We start from the raw sequence: 20924 nt of genomic DNA, 5'->3' as shown, positions 1-20924 counted from the left end.
ATTCTATATCATATAAATGTAAAATATAAAAAATAACATTTTATATTTGTGTTTATTTATATTATAATTACATCTTTGCCTTTATAAACAATGCTACAATGAAGTTTTTTCTGTGTATGCCTTTTTGTGTGTATGTTCGTTTCTTCAGTGCAAGTACTGGAACTAGGATTTCTTCTTTGTAGGAAGATGAAGGTCTTCAGTTTTAGTAGACACTATCAGATTGCTTTTTTTTTTTTTTAAATGTTTTTTATTTTTTTTAAGATTGATTGATTGATTGATTGCTGTGTTGGGTCTTCGTTTCTGTGCTAGGGCTTTCTGTAGTTGTGGCAAGCGGGGGCCACTCTTCATCGCGGTGCGTGGGCCTCTCACTATCGTGGCCTCTCCTGTCGCGGAGCACAGGCTCCAGACGCGCAGGCTCAGTAGTTGTGGCTCACGGGCCCAGTTGCTCCGCGGCATGTGGGATCTTCCCAGACCAGGGTGCGAACCCGTGTCCCCTGCATTAGCAGGCAGACTCTCAACCACTGCGCCACCAGGGAAGCCCCAGATTGCTTTTTGAGTCAGCTCACCAGTTCATGCTCCCATGAGCACACATAGCATTCCTGCTAAAACTTAGAATTGTCAGATTTTTTTCATGTTGGCCAGTCTGATTGGTGTGAAAGGGTATCTCTTGCTGGTTTTAATTTGAAAACCTCTTCTTACATGTTTTTTTAATTTGGTTCTTGAGTTTCCTTTCTTGTGAATTGTCTATTCATATATTTTTATCCATTTTTCTGTTTGCTATCTGTCTTTTTTAATCTGCAGGATTTCTTAATGTATGCTGGATACTAATCCCCTCTCAATTATGTGCATTGCAAATATTTTCTCCCAGTCTGTGGCTTGTCTTTTCACTTTTTTATGTTGCTTTTTATTGTACAGGAGTTCAAATTTTTAGATAGCCAAATCTATTCATCTTTTTCACGTGCCTTTTGTGTCTGTCTGAAATACTTCCTTTCTCTGATGTTGTAAAAATTTTACACGCATACATGATCCCCCTGCCCCCATGTTTTGTAGATTCTGATATGCATGTTATTTCACATTTAACTTCTTTAAAATCAAGATGTGATTTACAAACATTGGAGTGTCATAGTTTAATTGGCAGCATTTTTTTCTTTCTTGGTGGTATGTTAAAAATCTTAACAATTGGTGGCATTTTAGATTTAATGAAAAATAGTATATTTTTATAATTTTTAAACAAAATTTTGATTGTCTTATGCATGTTATTTTTTCACTTATTTTTGTTACCCAATATATTGTAAACATCTGTACAAATCTATATTTTCCACAATGATATTTTAAATGATGGAATACCCATTATAGAATGAACATAATTTATTTTATTAATCCTCCACTTTGGAGCATTTAGGTTGTTTCCAGTTTTTCTGTAACATGCTGCAGTGTACTGTGATGGATGCACTTAAAGCTAAATCTTTGACACATAATTATTTCCTTAGGATATTTCCTGGAAACAGAGTTGCTGAATTAAAGGGTATTCATGTAGGAAAGGTTTTTGACTGAGTTGCCAAATTACCCTTAGGAAAGAGTATATCCATTTTTGCTCCCACTAACTTTTTAAAAAATATTTATTTATTTATTTATTTGGCTGCGTCAGGTCTTAGTTGCAGCACGTGGGATCTTTAGTTGCGGCGTGCAGGATCTTTAGTTGCAGCATGTGGGATCTAGTTCCTTGACCAGGGATCGAACCTGGGCCCCCCCTGCATTGGGAGCTCGGAGTCTTAGCCACTGGACCACCAGGGAAGTCCCTCACTATTTTTAAGAGTGCCTATTTCCCTGCATTGCCAAACTTATCTGCACAGTTTTTAAAATCTGCAATAATGTTAAAAAAATTTTTTTTAATAGACACCGTCTCTAGGAATTGTCTTGCCTGTCTGTGAGAGCATATCTTTTTTATTTTCTTTATTTTTTTGCCTGTGTTGGGTCTTAGTTGCGGCACTCAGGATCTTTCATTGCGGGGTACGGTCTCTTCGTTGCAGCACTCGGGCTTCTCTATAGTTGTGGCATGTGTGTTTTCTCTCTCTAGTTGTAGCACGCAGGCTCCAGGGTGCATGGGCTCTGTAGTTTGTGGCATGCGGGCTCTCTCATTGAGGCGTGCGAGCTCAATACTTGTGGCGTACAGGCTTAGTTGCCCTACGGCATGTGGGATCTTAGTTCCCTGACCAGGGATCGTACCCACGTCCCCTGAATTGGAAGGCGGATTCTTTACCACTGGGCCACCAGGGAAGTCCCGAAAGCAGTTGCCATCTCCCATTGAAGAGCTTTGGGGACTTTTCCAAGGTAAAGAAAATGGGATGGGTGAAGAAGAAAGAGAAGAAAAACAGACCTTAATTCAGAGTCCTCTGTAGCTACTACTGTGCCCCCCTGTGATTAAGGGGCATAAAGTGCTGGTTGTTGATAGTTTTAAAAAGGGGGTTAGTGTGCTTGGATTTAAAGGAAAGCTCAGTATTTCAAGAAGGGTTCTTGGGGGAAGGTCTGAGTTTAACACACTTCCTACCCAGTTTACAGAGGACCTACTGAAGCAATGAAAACAGTGAGTAGGAGATGTGTTCCGCTGCACACAGATTTTTGACTCATAAAACAGTCTGACAATGTCCCTACAGGGGAAATAAATCTTACCGTTCACCCAGGAAGTGGCCAGAGGTTGGGGAATAGGATTTGGTTCAGAGTTAGAATTTATTATAAGAGCATGAAGTAAGAAAATATGAATTCCCTGTAATATTTGCCTGAGGGGAGTTGAACTTCTACATAGGCAGCTTTAAGAATACCTAAATACTTTCAGTGTATTTTTCTGAAGTTTAGTTTTTGTCCAAGTAACCAGCAAGGCATCTTTTCTTTATTGGTGCATAAGTGTTCTGGCATGACTTTGTTTTCTGATGGAGAGAGTGTATTTTGAATGAGAGTCAGCTTTACTAATGCCCAGTGCTTTTTTTTTTTTTTTTTTTTTAAAGATTTATTTATTGATTGATTCATTACTATGTTGGGTCTTTGTTTCTGTGCTAGGGCTTCCTGTAGTTGCGGCAAGCGGGGGCTACTCTTCATCGCGGTGCGCGGGCCTCTCACTATTGTGGCCTCTTTTGTTGCGGAGCACAGGCTCCAGACGCGCAGGCTCAGTAGTTGTGGCTCACGGGCCTAGTTGCTCCGTGGCATGTGGGATCTTCCCAGACCAGGGCGCGAACCCGTGTCCCCTGCATTAGCGGGCAGATTCTCAACCACTGCGCCACCAGGGAAGCCCCATGCCCAGTGCTTTTGTTAATAAAATTTATTAACAAATTATAAATAATACAAATTAATAGTGTTCTTACTAAAAATTTGTGAGTGTGGTGATATCATCTCTGATACTAGCCTGAAATCCTCGGATTGTCCAGCTTTAAATTCCTTCCCAATTTAATCCGACTCTTGGTGAAACTGTGATTCTGTCCAAACTTAGGGGAATCTGACCAAGAAGTGTGTTGATCAGGATGGTTGAATATACACTGTAATGGCAAGTAACTGAGAATTGATTTCCTGAAGACCTTTTAGGAAACCTTCCACAAGAAAATGTGGTTCAGGGAATTCCCTGGCGGTCCAGTGGTTAGAACTCCATCCTTTCACTGCCGAGGGCCCTGGTCGGGGTCCTGTAAGCTGCGTGGTGCATCCAAAAAAAAAAAAGGTGTGGTCACTGTTAAGTGACCAGACAATTTCCTTTCAGATAACATAGGGGAAAAATGATTGGATGCCATCCTAATAATGGAATTGAGATTTTCATCCTTTACCTTTTTTTTTTAATGGTAATCTTTTATTTATCTATTTATTTACTTATTTATGACTGTGTTGGGTCTTCGTTTCTGTGCGCGGGCTTTCTCTAGTTGCAGCAAGCGGGGGCCACTCTTCATGGCGGTGCGCGGGCCTCTTCACTATTGCGGCCTCTCTTGTTGCGGAGCACGGGCTCCAGACGCGCAGGCTCAGTAGTTGTGGCTCACAGGCCTAGTTGCTCCGTGGCATGTGGGATCTTCCCAGACCAGGGCTCGAACCCGTGTCCCCTGCATTAGCAGGCAGATTCTCAACCACTGCGCCACCAGGGAAGCCCATCCTTTACCTTTTTAACGATGATGGTGGGGAGGATGGGGGCATGGGCATGGAAGATACACAACTTGTTAACAAACGCAAGTTCGTGTGCCCAATGGACAGTGAGGCCAAACAATACCGAAACATCAGAGTTTGGAGCAGAGAAAGGTTTATTGCAGGGCCATGCAAGGAGATGGGTGGCTTGTGCCCAGCAAACCCTGAACTCCTCGAAGGGTTTCAGCAAAGCACTTTTAAAGGTAAGGTGAGGGAGGGGCATGGTTAGTTGTCTCAGGCTTCTTGGTGTTGGAATCCTTTGTTCTTGCAGCTACGTCAAGTCACACTGTTCCTGTAGGTCAAGTCACAATGTTCCTGTAAACCTCCAACAAGACAAATGTTATTCTCTGTTCTGCAACTTTTTTTTAATCTCTAAATGAATGGACTCTTAAAGGTCAGAGTCTTGAGAATGGGCTATCCTGTATATTTTAGGCTATAGGCAACATTCTTTTGCAAAAGGTGCAGAGCCAGCATGACTAAGCACAGGCAACAGAGCACTAAGGTTAAAGTAAAAGAAACTGATCTAATATGGAGTCAGATTTGCTCTTCCCTATTACAAGCTGAATAAAGGACAGTTAAAATCCATAGGAGCAAAGGGAATTTAGGTTAAAAAAAAAAGTACAGAGATAAATTGAAATTGGAGACGATTTTTTAAGTACTTTCAAAATAGAAAGACCCTGTGTAGTCCATGGTCCAACTAAAGGCTATACATCGAAAGCCAAGGAGCAATGTGTTGGGAAGGGACCTGAATCAAGCTTGGTGCTTTGAACACTGTTTCTGAGAGCATCAAAGAAAGCTATTCAGTGGGAGAGGATATGACCCACGTGACCAGGATGCAGTATCGAGACCCATGGGTAGTTTGATTGAAAAGCCTTTTAATCTCAGCATGAAGAAGATGCTTATAAGGTTCAGAAACCTAACCCCTGCCAGGGATGTGCTGATGAAAGGTCACTGCCAGTATCACTTTCTTGGCATGGGGAGACCAAACCAAGACAGTCGGAAGGCTCAATCTATATGGGTCAGCAGTTACAGAGGAGAAATGAGAATCCGGGGGCTCGTTTGATTGACGATAGAATCAACCGACTCTGCTACACAAATGGAGGGGAGGGATTTGTATGAATTCTGAGGAGCCGTGCAGGTAGGGAGGAGTTGAGAGTTCTCTAAGAAAAGCAGTTAGGCCAGGTCACGGATCAGGGAGGACCCACATGGACATTTAATCCGAGCAGGAGTCCAATTTTAAAAGGAAGAATGTAGATATCAAAAAAAAGGTAATGGAAGAAAGGTCTCGTTCCTCTTGGTAACTATTTTTCTAGCTAAGCCAGTTGAGAGGGTTCATAGAAGGACACTGAGATTCGCTGGACAATAACGGTGCCCAAAAGAGAGCCTTTCATTTCTAGGATCAGCTGGGATCAAAGACAGGATAGACAGGTCTTGTCAAGGCTTGGGAGGAGCCATCATAACTCTTGAATATAAGCAAAGAGGACTTCACACCGATTTCCTTTCTGGCAGTGCAGGAAGACCACTGTGTCAATTCAAGGCCTTTAATTCATGGAATTTTATGAATTATTCCATCTTCAAATGAAAATATTAGCCAAAGTATAATAAAACCAAAGTTTTCTCCTTGCCTCAAATGAAATAGAAAAGAAGCCAGAAGTCGAGACCAGTTATAAGATGAAATTTGTAACAAAAGAATTGTTGGAATAAAGAAAAAATGTGTTTTAGCACCTTTTCTCTCCAACTGCAACAACACATATTTTGTCTTCATTCAAGGGGCAGCCCCACCCACCAATTATGGTCAGTTTTCCAATTAGTGACTGCAAAATGAGCAAAGTTGTTTTATTGGTGCTTTTGTGCCACAAAATTGCCAAGGACAGGAAGGATAGAGCTAATTTCTTAGGAAATGCTGAGGAATTCTCAGCTCCTTAAGTCTTTATTAGGAGCAAATGTTATGAAAGAGTGGTTTGCTACCCTTGCCCTGAGGAGCTTCCATATTTCAGTACTTACCCTTAAGCCAAGTATCTTTCTCAAGACTTTCCTTATTTCCAAATTCAGATGAATAAAGAGGGTATTGGATTTGCTGCTTGATCACCCAGCAGACAGGAGGAATTTAGAGAGCTGGTGTGAAATCACAGTATGTTAGCCTTTTTTGCTGAAGGGTCCCCACCAGATCCCTACCAGTCTTATGAGCTGGCAATATCTGTTACTCTTTTGTCTTTAATTCAGAAGGGCATCGAGAGGGAGAAGAGCTTTAACTTTACCCTGTGTTTATTTTCACCTGGTCAGTTTTGTCAGAAGATTCTGCCCTTTCAATAAAATACTGACTGAAGTGCATGAATCTTCCTTTTGCAGTGGGAGGAACCCAGGGCACCTGGGCCAAGTCATCAGTATCTGCTTCAACCAGAACCTTGAGTGGGAATACCCAGGAGAGAAAATGTTCTCGAGCTCATTTTAATGATGTTTATAGCACTCCGGTCCTCAACACAGTAGTTGATCCCTTTTGAAAGGAGAGAGTATGGAACTACCAGACCTCACTGCTCCCAGGCATAAGCCTCCCAGTGGTGCAAAATGTGCAGCCCCTTCCCATAGATTGTATCTGAGCAGAGGGTTGTGATTAAAATGGAGCCTAGAAATTAACAAGGTGGACTTACTATAATTTCTCCCCAGTCGTCTTGATCCTATAGGTCCCCCTACCCAGACTCCTGTGCTAGGGAAAGCTGTTCACGTTGAGGTGGGCTTTGGAAAGGCACCTGGCACCTTGTCTGCTGGGTTGTGGGTTCCTTATAAGTTCCAGTTGCCCTTCCTTTTCCTCCTTTTTTCCTTTCAGAGTGACATGGTAAAACTCATGGGCTAGAGAGTCAGAGCTGAGTTTGTTTGTTTGTTTAGATTTTTCTGATGTGGACCATTTAAAAAAAAAAAAACTTAAAAAATATTTATTTATTTATTTATTTGGCTGCGCCGGGTCTTAGTCGCGGCGCGTGGGCTCTTTAGTTGAGGCATGCGAACTCTTAGTCGTGGCGTGTGGGACGTAGTTCCCTGACCAGGGATCGAACCCGGCCCCCTGCATTGGGAGCACGGAGTCTCAGCCACTGGACCACCGGGGAAGTCCAGACGTGGACCATTTTTAAAGTCTTTATTACAATATTGCTTCTATTTTATGTTTTGGTTTTTTGGCCACGAGGCACGTGGGATCTTAGTTCCCTGAGCAGGGATCGAACCTGCACCCCCTGCATTGAAAGGTGGAGTCTTAACCACTGGACCACAAGGGAAGTCCCAGAGAGCTGAGTTTAAATGCCACGTAAGAGTTACTTAGCCTCTCTGAGCCTCAGTTCCCTTGATGGTGATGGCATGTGCCGCCGTAAAGGATGAAGGCAGGGTTGAATGAAGTAAAAATGAGCCTGCAGCTCATTGTGGATGTTCAGTGGGTGATGGTTACCCCCTTCCCATCTTTGCCTTTAAAACCTTGCATATACCTGTATCTGAATTAACCTCAGAGGGGCTTATCAATGCAGTCCGCTGATCAGACGTGAGAAATGGTATCGAATAAAGCTGATGTCTATTTGAGTAGACGCACCAGGCTTAGTAACAGCAGTTAGGACATTTATTTCAGTATACAGTCAACTCTGCTATAACATATGTGTTCCTAGAAACCACCACGCTATGCCAAATCATGCAGTAAAAACCACAGGGCGTATGGGGGAAAATGGGTTAGGGGTGAAACAGTCAAAAATTTGTCAGTGACACAAACAGGAACCTAGTAACGATGGTAGCACAGTTCTACACATGTTAAATGGTTGAGATCATAACACTACAGTACATATGGCACATTTCCATGAGAAGACCTGAAGTTTGCTTGTGGAAGCAGGTGTTGGAAGGGTTGGAGCTTGTGAGTGTTGTCATGAAGTGGTACAAAGAGGGTTTTCTGAAATCAGATGGGAGATGTAACACCAGATGTGGGTGAGTATGGTGTGTAACACGCAGTAAAGTGAGGTAGCCGGCAGATGAGTGTGGGTTTTGTGTATTCCTACACAACTGGGTTTAGCTGGGGGAAGTCTTCTGTGTTCATCTAGTGTTAAGGCTAATGGGACCATTAACATCCTTCATAAAATGGTAATCATTTTATAAACATAAATCTTTGCATCCCTTATATGTAGGTTACTGTATTCTAGGTAAGTGGAGTTATTGTCAGATTGCATTGAATGTGGGAATAACAGGAGTGTGGGGATGGGTGGTCCTTGGCTGTATTTTGTAGAGATTTTGCCTTTGTATTAACTCTTTGGATCATCTGCTACCTTGTCATTCTGCCGTTAGCACAGATGAGCCACCCTCCGCACCCTGATCTCATAGTAACCCACACACAGACTTAGGGGTAGAGCAGCCAATAAATAGCAGTATGCTATGTTTCTTGATTCATCCAGATCTCTTTTAAAGATCCTCTGTAAATGAATCCTGTATTTTAAAAAGAAATGTGATCATGAATATATATGATTCTAGGAGAACAGGGATAGTCATATAATTTGTGACTTTAAGAGGTAGTAGGCTACAAGGGCTGGAGGGCCCATGGATGAGCTTTAGGAGAGGTCCAGGAGTCCCAGAAATTGCACACACATTTTTGTTGGTAAGTGCATTTTGGAAGCTTTCATCACATTCCTAAAGGGATCTTTGATCCCGAAATGGCCAAGAAACAGTGATTCACAAAAATCCATGGCAATGTAGATTCATATGGGTTGTTTAGGGGAATTTAGCGTGATCTATGGGTTATCTAGTACCTTGAATCCATAAAGGGGAACTGTTATAGTTTTTTCAAGAAGCAGACGTGGGTGCCACCATCAATGACAACGTGGAGCTTGTCTGACCAGCGGGTTGGTCTTGCATGTCAACTTTGATGTTACCTCTCACATTAGCCTAATAGTAGTGAAGGACTCCTTTGAGCAAGGGCATATGCCTTTCACCGGTGTGTCTCATGCCTCCCTTGACTTTATTTTGCAGATGGGAGCAGCGAGAGCTCCCCAACGGGCGTGTCTATTATGTTGACCACAATACCAAGACCACCACCTGGGAGCGGCCTCTTCCTCCAGGGTAAGGCTTGGACCAGTAAGACCCGAGGCTCTAGAACTGGCACCAAGAGTCCCGCATCAGCTTCTTCACCACTGGCTGCCATGGCCATCTCTTTATTTTCCCCCACTCTCCTCCTTTCTCTCTTTCTTTTTCCCTCCCCCTACAGTCATCCCCTTCTACATTCTCTGCTCTCTCTTTCTACTTTCCCTTCTTCCTACATGTGTTGTATTGGCCATGGGCTTTCTTAAGTGGTATTCAGAGCCCCCATGGATATTGGGTTCTGGAGGAAGGAGGGTTGGGGAGGCCTCCGGGGCCCTTGGTGTCTCACTGGCCTCAGTCATTTCACCTACAGAAATATCCTATAGGGCCCGAATTTCAGTTTCTTTCTGCAGAGGTAGCAAAGTCCAGGGACATTTATCCTGGGTCCCTTGATTGCCTTTCCTACTCACTTACTTTAATTCTGCTCTCATTTCCTAGGACAGACTAGGAACATTTAGAGCATCTCTGGGGGAAAAAAGAGCACAAGGAAGCCAAGATAGAGAGGGTGTTGATGCATTTCATAGCGCCCTGTGTCCAACCAGCCCCTGGAGACAGTGTGCTTCTCGTTCAGCGGGCTTTGCGAGAACGCAGCTAAGTTCTCCAAAACCAGAGGATGAGTGAGGCTTCCAAGTGTGGGAAGACTGTCCAAGTTCAAGGAGAAGGGGTTTGGTTCCCTGTCTGCCAGGGACAGAAAGTTCTTTCCACATGTGTCTCCCGGTCCTGAGAGCTTTCGAAAGGGAATGCATTCTGCTCTCAGGAAAGAATCACCTCCCAGTAAAGCAGCCATGAAGGGCTCCTACATAGAACATGAACGCTGACTTCCCCCTCCGAAGCTTGCAGAGGGAGAGGATGTCAGAGGCGGACACATCGGGAGAACCCCCGTGCTCTGTTTTGTTCACCTGTCAGGCGTGTGCCGGGCAAATATCACCTCACTTTCCAGTCCTACAAGTTTCCATGGATGGGCTGCTTTTAGTTTCAGTTTTCCAGTGGAATGCTTGTGTTTTCCTTTTCTTCCTTACCGTTCTGGAAATCACACTCATAATCCGCCATCCTTAGTTCTTACTCTGTGTCTCCTTTTACTTTAAGTCCAGGGAACTTACCAAAGATAAACATTGACTTCTTAGAAAAAAATTAAAACATTTTATTATGGAAATTATAGAAATTTTCATAATGAATTTTTCAAATATGTGGGACAAAGAATGCCCACACACTCAACACTTAGCTTCAATAATTATCAACTAACTCATGGCCACTCTTGTTTCATCTATACCAGCGGTTGGCAAACTGTGGGCCTGTGAACAAAATCCAGCCTGCCACCTGTTTTGTAAACAAAGTTTTATTGGAACACAGCCCCTCTCATTTGTTTACTTATTGTCCATGGCTGCTTTTGTGCTCATTGGCCGAGTTGAGTAATTGTGATACAGACTGTAAAGTCTGCAAAGACTAAAATATTTACTTTTCGGCCCTTGGTAGAAAACATTTGCCACCTCCTGCTGTGTAATCCTCACTCACCCCTCTCCCACCCCTGTTCTAGATTATTTTGAAGCACATCCCAGACATCGTATCATTTTATCCAAATTTCAGTATATATTTCTAAAAAGTGTTCTCTTATTAAAAGTAAAACCACTATATTATTATTATTATTATTTTTTTTTTTTTTTGGTGGTCTTGGTTTTGTTTTTTGTTTTTGTTTTGTTTTTTTTTTTCCACACACACACACTGTATTTTATTTTTACAAGGGATAGATAGACTGACACCAAGCATTGTACATGGATGACCACAACAAAAGCAACAATGATTGCAATTACCAAACATGAAAAACCACTATATTATTAACAGTATTTACCTACCACCATCAAACCCAGTGAGTAGTCAGATTTCTCCAGTTGTCTCACAAATTAATCAACTTTTAACAGGACACATTGCACACTTGTACTTTGTGAATTTATAACATGTATATATATTTTTTGTCTTTTTTTTTGAACTTTTAAATTTTATTTTATATATTTTTTATACAGCAGGTTCTTATTAGTCACCCATTTTATACATATTAGTGTATATATGTCAATCCCAATCTCCCAATTCATCACACCACCACCACCACCCCTCTGCCACTTTCCCCCCTTGGTGTCCATATGTTTGTTCTCTACATCTGTGTCTCTATTTCTGCCCTGCAAACTGGTTCATCTGTACCATTTTTCTAGGTTCCACATATATGCATTAATATGCGATATTTGTTTTTCTCTTTCTGACTTACTTCACTCTGTATGACAGTCTCTAGATCCGTCCACATGGCTACAAATGACCCAATTTCGTTCCTTTTTATGGCTGAGTAATATTCCATTGTATATATGTACCACATCTTCTTTATCCATTCGTCTGTTGATGGGCATTTAGGTTGCTTCCATGACCTGGCTATTGTAAATAGTGCTGCAATGAACATTGGGGTGCATGTGTCTTTTTGAATTATGGTTTTCTCTGGGTATATGCCCAGGAGTGGGATTGCAGGCTCATATGGTAATTCTATTTTTAGATTTTTAAGGAACCTCCATACTGTTCTCCATAGTGGCTGTATCAATTAACATTCCCACCAACAGTGCAAGAGGGTTCCCTTTTCTCCACACCCTCTCCAGCATTTGTTGTTTGTAGATTTTCTGATGATGCCCATTCTAACTGGTGTAAGGTGATACCTCATTGTAGTTTTAATTTGCATTTCTCTAATAATTAGTGATGTTGAGCATCTTTTCCTGTGCTTATGGCCATCTGTATGTCTTCTTTGGAGAAATATCTGTTTAGGTCTTCTGTGCACTTTTTTTTTTTTTTTAGAAATTCATGTTCTTTTTTATTTATTTATTTATGACTGTGTTGAGTCCTCGTTTCTGTGCGAGGGCTTTCTCCAGTTGCGGCGAGTGGGGACCACTCCTCATCGCGGTGCGCGGGCCTCTCACTGTCGCGGCCTCTCTTGTTGCGGAGCACAGGCTCCAGACGCGCAGGCTCAGTAATCGTGGCTCACGGGCCCAGTTGCTCCGTGGCATGTGGGATCTTCCCAGACCGGGGCTCGAACCCGTGTCCCCTGCATTGGCAGGCAGACTCTCAACCACTGCGCCACCAGGGAAGCCCTTCTGTGCACTTTTTGATTGGGTTGTTGGTTTTTTTGATATTGAGCTGCATGAGCTGTTTATATATTTTGGAGATTAATCCTTTGTCCATTGATTCGTTTGCAAATATTTTCTCCCATTCTGAGGGTTGTCTTTTCGTCTTGTTTGTAGTTTCCTTTGCTTTGCAAAAGCTTTTAAGTTTCACTAGGTCCCATTTGTTTATTTTTTATTTTTATTTCCATTACTCTAGGAGGTGGATCAAAAAAGATCTTGCTGTGATTTATGTCAAAGGGTGTTCTTCCTATGTTTTCCTCTAAGAGTTTTATAGTGTCCGGTCTTACATTTAGGTCTCTAATCCATTTTGAGTTTATTTTTGTGTGTGGTGTTAGGGAGTGTTCTAATTTCATTCTTTTACATGTAGCTCTCCAGTTTTCCCAGCACCACTTATGGAAGAGACTGTCTTTTCTCCATTGTATATCCTTGCCTCCTTTGTCATAGATTAGTTGACCATAGGTGCGTGGGTTTATCTCTGGGTTTTCTATCCTATTCCATTGATCTGTATTTCTGTTTTTGTGCCAGTACCATATTGTCTTGATTACTGTAGCTTTGTAGTATAGCCTGAAGGCAGGGCATCTGATTCCTCCAGCTCCGTTTTTTTCCCTCAAGAGTGCTTTGGCTATTCGGGGTCTTTTGTGTCTCCATACAAATTTTAAGATTTTTTTGTTCTAGTTCTGTAAAAATAGCCACTGGTAGTTTGACAGGGATTGCACTGAATCTGTAGATTGCTTTGGGTAGTATAGTCATTTTCACAATATTGATTCTTCCAATCCAAATCCATCTGCAAACAGTGACAGTTTTACTTCTTCTTTTCCAATTTGTATTCCTTTTATTTCTTTTTCTTCTCTGATTGCCGTGGCTAGGACTTCCAAAACTATGTTGAATAATAGTGGCGAGAGTGGACATCCTTGTCTTGTTCCTGATCTTAGAGGAAACGCTTTCAGTTTTTCACCATTAGAAATGATGTTTGCTGTGGGTTTGTCGTATATGGCCTTTATTATGTTGAGGTAGGTTCCCTCTTTGCCCACTTTCTGGAGAGTTTTTATCATAAATGGGTGTTGAATTTTGTCAGAAGTTTTTTCTGCATCGATTGAGATGATCATATGGTTTTTCTACTTCAATTTGTTAATATGGTGTATCACATTGATTGATTTGTGTATATTGAAGAATCCTTGCATCTGTGGGATAAATCCCACTTGATCATGGTGTATGATCCTTTTAAGGTGCTGTTGGATTCTGTTTGGTAGTATTTTGTTGAGGACTTTTGCATCTATATTCATCAGTGATATTGGCCTGTAATTTTCTTTTTTTGTAATATCTTTGTCTGGTTTTGGTATCAGGGTGATGGTGGTCTCATAGAATGAGTTTGGAAGTGTTCCTTCCTCTGCAGTTTTTTTGAAGAGTTTGAGAAGGATGGGTGTTAGCTCTTCTCTAAATGTTTGGTAGAATTCGCCTGTGAAGCCATCTGGTCCTGGACTTTTGTTTGTTGGAAGATTTTTTTTTTTTTTAAATTAAAGCATTCTTTTTTTTTTTTTTTTTAAAGCAAATTGATTTTATTTATTATTTATTTATTTAATTTTGGCTGTGTTGGGTCTTCATTTCTGTGCGTGGGCTTTCTCTAGTTGCAGCGAGCGGGGGCCACTCTTCATCGCGGTGCGCGGGCCTCTCACTGTCGCGGCCTCTCTTGTTGCGGAGCACAGGCTCCGGACGCGCAGGCTCAGTAGTTGTGGCTCATGGGCCTAGTTGCTCCGCGGCATGTGGGATCCTCCCAGACCGGGGCTCGAAACCGCGTCCCCTGCATTGGCAGGCAGACTCCCAACCACTGCACCACCAGGGAAGCCCTGTTGGAAGATTTTTAATTACAGTTTCAATTTCAGTGCTTGTGATTGGTCTGTTTATATTTTCTGTTTCTTCCTGGTTCAGTCTTAGAAGCTTATACTTTTCTAAGAATTTGTCCATTTCCTCCAGGTTGTCCATTTTATTGGCATAGACTTGCTTGTAGTAGTCTCTTAGGATGCTTTGTATTTCTGCGGTGTCCATTGTAACTTCTCCTTTTTCATTTCTTTTTTTTTTTTTATAAATTTATTTATTTTTATTTTTGGCTGCATTGGGCCTTCGTTGCTGCGCGCTGGCTTTCTCTAGTTGTGTCGAGCGGGGGCTACTCTTATGTTGCTGTGCGCGGGCTTCTCATTGAGGTGGCTTCTCTTGTTGTGGAGCACGGGCTCTAGGCGCACGGGCTTTAGGCGCACGGGCTTCAGTAGTTATGGCACGCGGGCTCAGTAGTTGTGGCACATGGGCTCAGTAGTTGTGGCTCGCGGGCTCTAGAGCGCAGGCTCAGTAGTTGTGACGCACGGGGTTAGTTGCTCCGCAGCATGTGGGATCTTCCCAGACCAGGGCTCGAACCCGTGTCCCCTGCATTGGCAGGCGGATTCTTAACCACTGCACCACCAGGGAAGCCCTCCTTTTTCATTTCTAATTTTATTGATTTGAGTCCTCTCCCTCTTTTTCTTTTTTTTTTTTTTTTTTTAATAAATTTATTTATTTATTTATTTAGTTTTGGCTGTGTTGGGTCTTCATTTCTGTGTGAGGGCTTTCTGTAGTTGCGGCAAGCGGGGGCCACTCTTCATCGCGGTGCGCGGGCCTCTCACTATCGCGGCCTCTCTTGTTGCGGAGCACAGGCTCCAGACGCGCAGGCTCAGTAGTTGTGGCTCATGGGCCCAGTCGCTCCGCGGCATGTGGGATCTTCCCAGACCAGGGCTCGAACCCCTGTACCCTGCATCGGCAGGCAGATCCTCAACCACTGCGCCACCAGGGAAGCCCCCTCCCTCTTTTTCTTGATGAGTCTGGCTAAAGGTTTATCAATTTTGTTTATGTTCTCAAAGAACCAGCTTTTAGTTTTATTGATCTTTGCTATTGTTTTCTTTGTTTCTTTTTCATTTATTTCTGCTCTGTTGTTTATGATTTCTTTCCTTCTACTAACTTGGGTTTTGTTTGTTCTTCTTTCTCTAGTTCCTTTAGGTGTAAGTTTAGATTGTTTATTTGAGATTTTTCTTGTTTCTTGAGGTAGGCTTGTATAGCTATAAACTTCCCTCTTGGAACTGCTTTTGCTGCATCCCATAGGTTTTGGATCGTCGTGTTTTTGTTGTAATTTGTCTCTAGGTATTTTTGATTTCCTCTTTGATTTCTTCAGTGACCTCTTGGTTATTTAGTAATGTATTGTTTAGCCTCCATGTGTTTGTGTATTTTACGTTGTTTTCCCTGTAATTGATTTCTAATCTCATAGCGAGCGTCGTGGTCGGAAAAGATGCTTTATATGATTTCAATTTTCTTAAATTTACTGAGGCTTGATTTGTGACCCAAGATGTGATCTATCCTGGAGAATGTTCTGTGTGCACTTGAGAAGAAAGTGTAATCTGCTGTTTTTGGATGGAATGTCCTATAAATATCAATTAAATCTATCTGGTCTATTGTGTGATTTAAAGCTTGTGTTTCCTTATTAATTTTCTGTCTGGATGATCTGTCCATTGGTGTAAGTGAGGTGTTAAAGTCCCCCACTGTTATTGTGTTGCTGTCGATTTCCTTTTATAGCTGTTAGCAGTTGCCTTATGTATTGAGGTGCTCCTATGTTGGGTGCATATATATTTATAATTGTTATATCTTCTTCTTGGATTGATCCCTTGATCATTATGTAGTGTCCTTCCTTGTCTCTTGTAACATTCTTTATTTTAAAGTCTATTTGATATGAGTATTGCTACTCCAGCTTTCTTTTGATTTCCATTTGCATAGAATATCTTTTTCCATCCCCTCACTTTCAGTCTGTATGTGTCCCTAGGTCTGAAGTGGATCTCTTGTAGACAGCATATATATGGGTCTTGTTTTTGTATCCATTCAGCGAGCCTGTGTCTTTTGTTTGGAGCATTTAATCCATTCATATTTAAGGTAATTATCGATATGTATGTTCCTATTACCATTTTCTTAGTTGCTATGGGCTTGTTTTTGTAGGTCCTTTTCTTCTGTTGTGTTTCCCACTTAGAGAAGTTCCTTTAGCATTTGTTGTGGAGCTGGTTTGGTGGTGCTGAATTCTCTTAGCTTTTGCTTGTCTGTAAAGCTTTTGATTTCTCTATCGAATCTGAATGAGATCCTTGCGGGGCAGAGTAATCTTGGCTGCAGGTTCTTTCCTTTCATCACTTTAAATATATCGTGCAACTCCCTTCTGGCTTGTAGAGTTTCTGCTGAGAAATCAGCTGTTAACCTTATGGGAATTCCCTTGTATGTTATTTGTCATTTTTCCCTTGTTGCTTTCAGTAATTTTTCTTTCTCTTTAATTTTTGTCAATTTGATTACTATGTGTCTTGATGTGTTTCTCCTTGGGTTTATCTTGCCTGGGACTCTGCGCTCCCTGGACTTGGGTGGCTATTTCTTTTCCCATGTTAGGGAAGTTTTCGACTATAATCTCTTCAAATATTTTCTCGGGTCCTTTCTCTCTCTCTTCTCCTTCTGGGACCCCTATAATGTGAATGTTGGTGTGTTTAATGTTGTCCCAGAGGTTATCTTAGGCTGTCTTCATTTCTTTTCATTCTTTTTTCTTTATTCTGTTCCACGGCAGTGAGTTCCACCATTTTGCCTTCCAGGTGACTTGTCTGTTCTTCTGCCTCAGTCATTCTGCTATTGATTCCTTCTAGTGTAGTTTTGATTTCAGTTATTGTATTGTTCATCTCTGTTTGTTTGTTCTTTAATTCTTCTAGGTGTTTGTTCTTTAATTCTTCTAGCTCTTTGTTAAACATTTCTTGCATCTTCTCGATCTTTGCCTCCATTCTTTTTCCGAGGTCCTGGATCATCTTCACTATCATTATTCTGAATTCTTTTTCTGGAAGGTTGCCTATCTCCACTTCATTTAGTTATTTTCCTGAGGTTTTATCTTGTTCCTTCATCTAGTATATAGTCCTCTGCCTTTTCATTTTGTCTCTCTTTCTGTGAATGTGGTTCTCCTTCCACAGCCTGCAGAATTGTAGTTCTTCTTGCTTCTGCTGTCTGCCCTCTGGTGGATGAGGCTATCTAAGAGGCTTGTGCAAGCTTCTTGATGGGAGGGACTGGTGGTGGGTAGAGCTGGCTGTTGCACTGGTGGGCAGAGCTCAGTAAAAGTTTAATCCGCTTGTCTGCTGATGGATGGGGCTGGGTTCCCTCCCTGTTGATTGTTTGGCCTGAGGCGACCCAGCCCTGGAGTCTACCCAGCTCTTTGGTGGGGCCAATGGCAGACTCCAGGAGGGCTCACTCCAAGGAGTACTTCCCAGAACTTCTGCTGCCAGTGTCCTTGTCCCCACGGTGAGCCACAGCCATGCCCCGCCTCTGCAGGAGGCCCTCCAACAGCAGCAGGTAGGTCTGGTTCAGTCTCCTATGGGGTCACTGCTCCTTCCCCTGGGTCCCGATGCACACACTACTTTGTGTGTGCCCTCCAAAAGTGGAGTCTCTGTTTCCCCCAGTCCTGTCAAAGTCCTGCAGTCAAATCCTGCTAGCCTTCAAAGTCAGATTCTCTAGTAATTCCTCCTGTTTCCAGACCCCCAGGTTGGGAAGCCTGACGTGGGGCTCAGAACCTTCACTCCAGTGGGTGGACTTCTGTGGTATAAGTGTTCTCCAGTTTGTGAGTCACCCACCCAGCAGTTATGGGACTTGATTTTATTGTGATTGCGCCCCCTCCTACTATCTCATTGCGGCTTCTCCTTTGTCTTTGGATGTGGGGTGTCTTTTTTGGTGAGTTCCAGTGTCTTCCTGTTGATGATTGTTCAGCAGTTAGTTGTGATTCCTGTGCTCTCGCAAGAGGGAGTGAGCGCACGTCCTTCTACTCCGCCATCTTGAACCAATCTCCCTATGACACACATATTTAAAAGTGGTGGTAACTCTGTAAGTGTGCTGGTTGCTTGCCTCTTAACCTCTCTGGTCTATAAGTTATTTAGACCTTGACCTGGTGAACATTTGAATGGAATCTAAATGAAGATATTTAATGGTACCATCTAAGAATGGCTGAGGATTTACTCTTCTTTAAGTATTGAGGTGGAATACTAGACCCAGCTTTCTTATTTTCAGGATAGTTTTAATGTTTTATTGTGAGATGGCTCAGCCTCTGCACCCCCTATAGCCTATGAATTCTTCCTGAGTTTTAGACCCAGACCTTTAAGCCCCTGGCACCTAGTTCTGCTATGTAATAGGGAACCCAGAGAGAACAGAATGCTCAAGCTTTCATTGTTAATTAATGGGAGAAGTTCTGCCCTGGGGAAGTATTACCATGGTGAGAGCAACCTTGAAACTACAGATGGAGCCATTATATCAGCAGACCTAGACATCCAGGAGCGAGATTGAACCAAAGGATTCAGTTTATCATGGCCATCCCCTTCTGTCCCACCCATGGGACACTTGTATGAAGACCAGTCGTTTTATCCAGGAGAAAAAAGTATTGGACCTGGTAGTTAAGGATGAATGCAATAATTTGCTGTTTAGTCATTCTTAGGTGGTTCTCAAACTTGAGGTGAGCAGGGAGAGTGATCACCATAGAGCATGGTATTGGGGAGGCCTCATAGGGGGCTTAGACTTGGTCTTTAGGAAAGGCTGAGCGGTGGACTTCAGTGAGAAGAGGAAGGTGATCCAGGTTGGGAGAACAGTGTGAATGTAAAAGCTGTGTTTCGGGAATGATGCATGGAGCAGTTTTGCTGGAGTGGAGGGTTTGTGTGAAACAAAGATGCTCAAAGTGTGTACAGCAAGGCCCCTGGGTTTGGTGCAGATGCCCCCTGGAACCAAACAACATGAAAGGGCTGACCTGGCCTCCAGCCACTGCTCTGTTTTTGTAGATTGTGATTCTGCGTAAGATTCTACCTGCAACTCTGCGTAAGATTCTACCTGCAATCAAGAGTGTGATTATGCTGCGTAGAGGTTTGAAATTCACCAGTGCAGAGGACTTCTAGTGAAACATATGGATCCAACATGTGTTTATTTCCATTCCTTCCTGAAAACCCACTAAAATAGCAATAAAGGTTATAAAAAAGTATAATGATAAAGGAATGGAAGAGGAGAAAAAGCATATGGGAGATTGTAATCAGAAGTTTAGTTGCTGATGGATAAATGGCAGAGTTGCAAAAGCTGAAACCCAAGCTTCCGGTGTGGGGTTTCCACCCGGAAGGCAGCCAATTTGCACCATGGAGCCCTGGAAAGCCTCAGCGATCAGAGACATATGGAGTGTGTGTGTGAATGTGTATGTGTATGTGTAATGAGACAAAAAACTTGGAAGTTTAAAATTTGTGCAGGGAACAGCTAGATTTCTAGGTTGTCAGCCATCGCTCCCAACCCTCTGCCATATGTATGTGTGCACACACAGACATGCACACACACACACATGTTCACATACACGCATGCGCAGCCACGTGAGTGCTGCTAGTGTAAGAAGTTCCTGGGAGAGTAGAACCGGCGTGGAGAACACAGCCATAGCCGAAGGCAGAGATGAACTCAGGAAAAAGGGATTAATTGAGGATGCTGTCTCCAGGGTAAAGACTGGAAGGTTTTTTTTGCTGGGGAAAGTGACCAGTCTAAGGGAAGAAAACTATAGATTGTGATATTTGGGGATCTTCTAGTGAAACAGCTGAGTGAATCCAGAAATCAACTTTTAGACATTTTAACACTCAGGTGTGAGGGTTGAAATAAAGGCATCTTCGGACATGCAGGGTTTCAAACAATTAACTTTGGTGCATCCTTTCTCAGAAACTCCTAGATGATTTCTTCTACCAGACAAGAGGAAACAGAGAAAGAAGTCCTGAGATGCAGGACACAGGGGACTCAGTTCAGGGGCCAAGAGGAGGGTGAGGGAAGATGACTCAGGGCAGGAATGTAGAGCAGGCAGGCCTGGAGGACAGCTGTCCATGCTGGACAAAGGGTGCCTGGAGAAATGAGGCCCAGAGTTAAGTGATCCTGGGAGGCCACCAGCCCTGTCAGAATCTGGGGGTGAATTTGTGATAGGTCCTTGAAAACCAAGCAGAATGAAACACGCAGTTCTTAACTCTAGAGAAAAAGAAAAAGGTGTACAAGTAAGGAAATGTATATATAGTATTCTACAAAGTCATAATCCAAACTCTGAATATTGAGTTAGTGATGGTTTTCTAAATTGGGAGGATGGGGGAGGAGAGAGCATTGTGTGTGTTTTGGGGTGGAGTACAAGAGCTAAATCCTCAGCTTTGCTAGTGGAAAGTCCATAAGTAATATCTAATTTGGCAGAAATCAAGAAATTATGGAGTAAGCATTTATTTAGAAGTATGACTGTCAATAGAAGAAGCAGTCAAGAGCTGAAAGTAGTTGTTGCCTCTGGGGCGCAGAAATCAGCAGTGGGGAGAAGGAGGCAGGAGACACTGGTTTTCATTGTATCTCCTGTAGTACTGTTTGTGTTTCAAACTATAGATACATGATTCCTTTGCTAACAAATAAAAATAAATAAAAATCACTGGTTGGGAGAATTTATGAGAAAGGTGGGAAAGTTCCAGATTATTG

The 20924-nt window shown here is 42.5% G+C and overlaps 1 protein-coding gene across 2 annotated transcripts in view; it reads left to right on the top strand.

Moving 5' to 3' along the window:
• The window catches only part of WWP2 (WW domain containing E3 ubiquitin protein ligase 2), a 149470-nt gene that overhangs the window by 104701 nt on the left and 23845 nt on the right, over positions 1–20924 (top strand). For both annotated transcript variants that reach the window (XM_057534400.1, XM_057534399.1), the window contains exon 9: positions 9139–9228. In XM_057534400.1, coding sequence (XP_057390383.1) covers positions 9139–9228 — 90 coding nt within the window. The remainder of the gene's footprint in view (positions 1–9138; positions 9229–20924) is intronic.

This window comes from Balaenoptera acutorostrata, chromosome 19, assembly GCF_949987535.1.
Source record: "Balaenoptera acutorostrata chromosome 19, mBalAcu1.1, whole genome shotgun sequence".
NCBI classification, from domain to species: Eukaryota; Metazoa; Chordata; class Mammalia; order Artiodactyla; family Balaenopteridae; genus Balaenoptera; species Balaenoptera acutorostrata.
The sequence above is the reverse complement of the archived record's forward strand: the minus strand, read 5'-3'. Positions and strand labels throughout refer to the sequence as shown.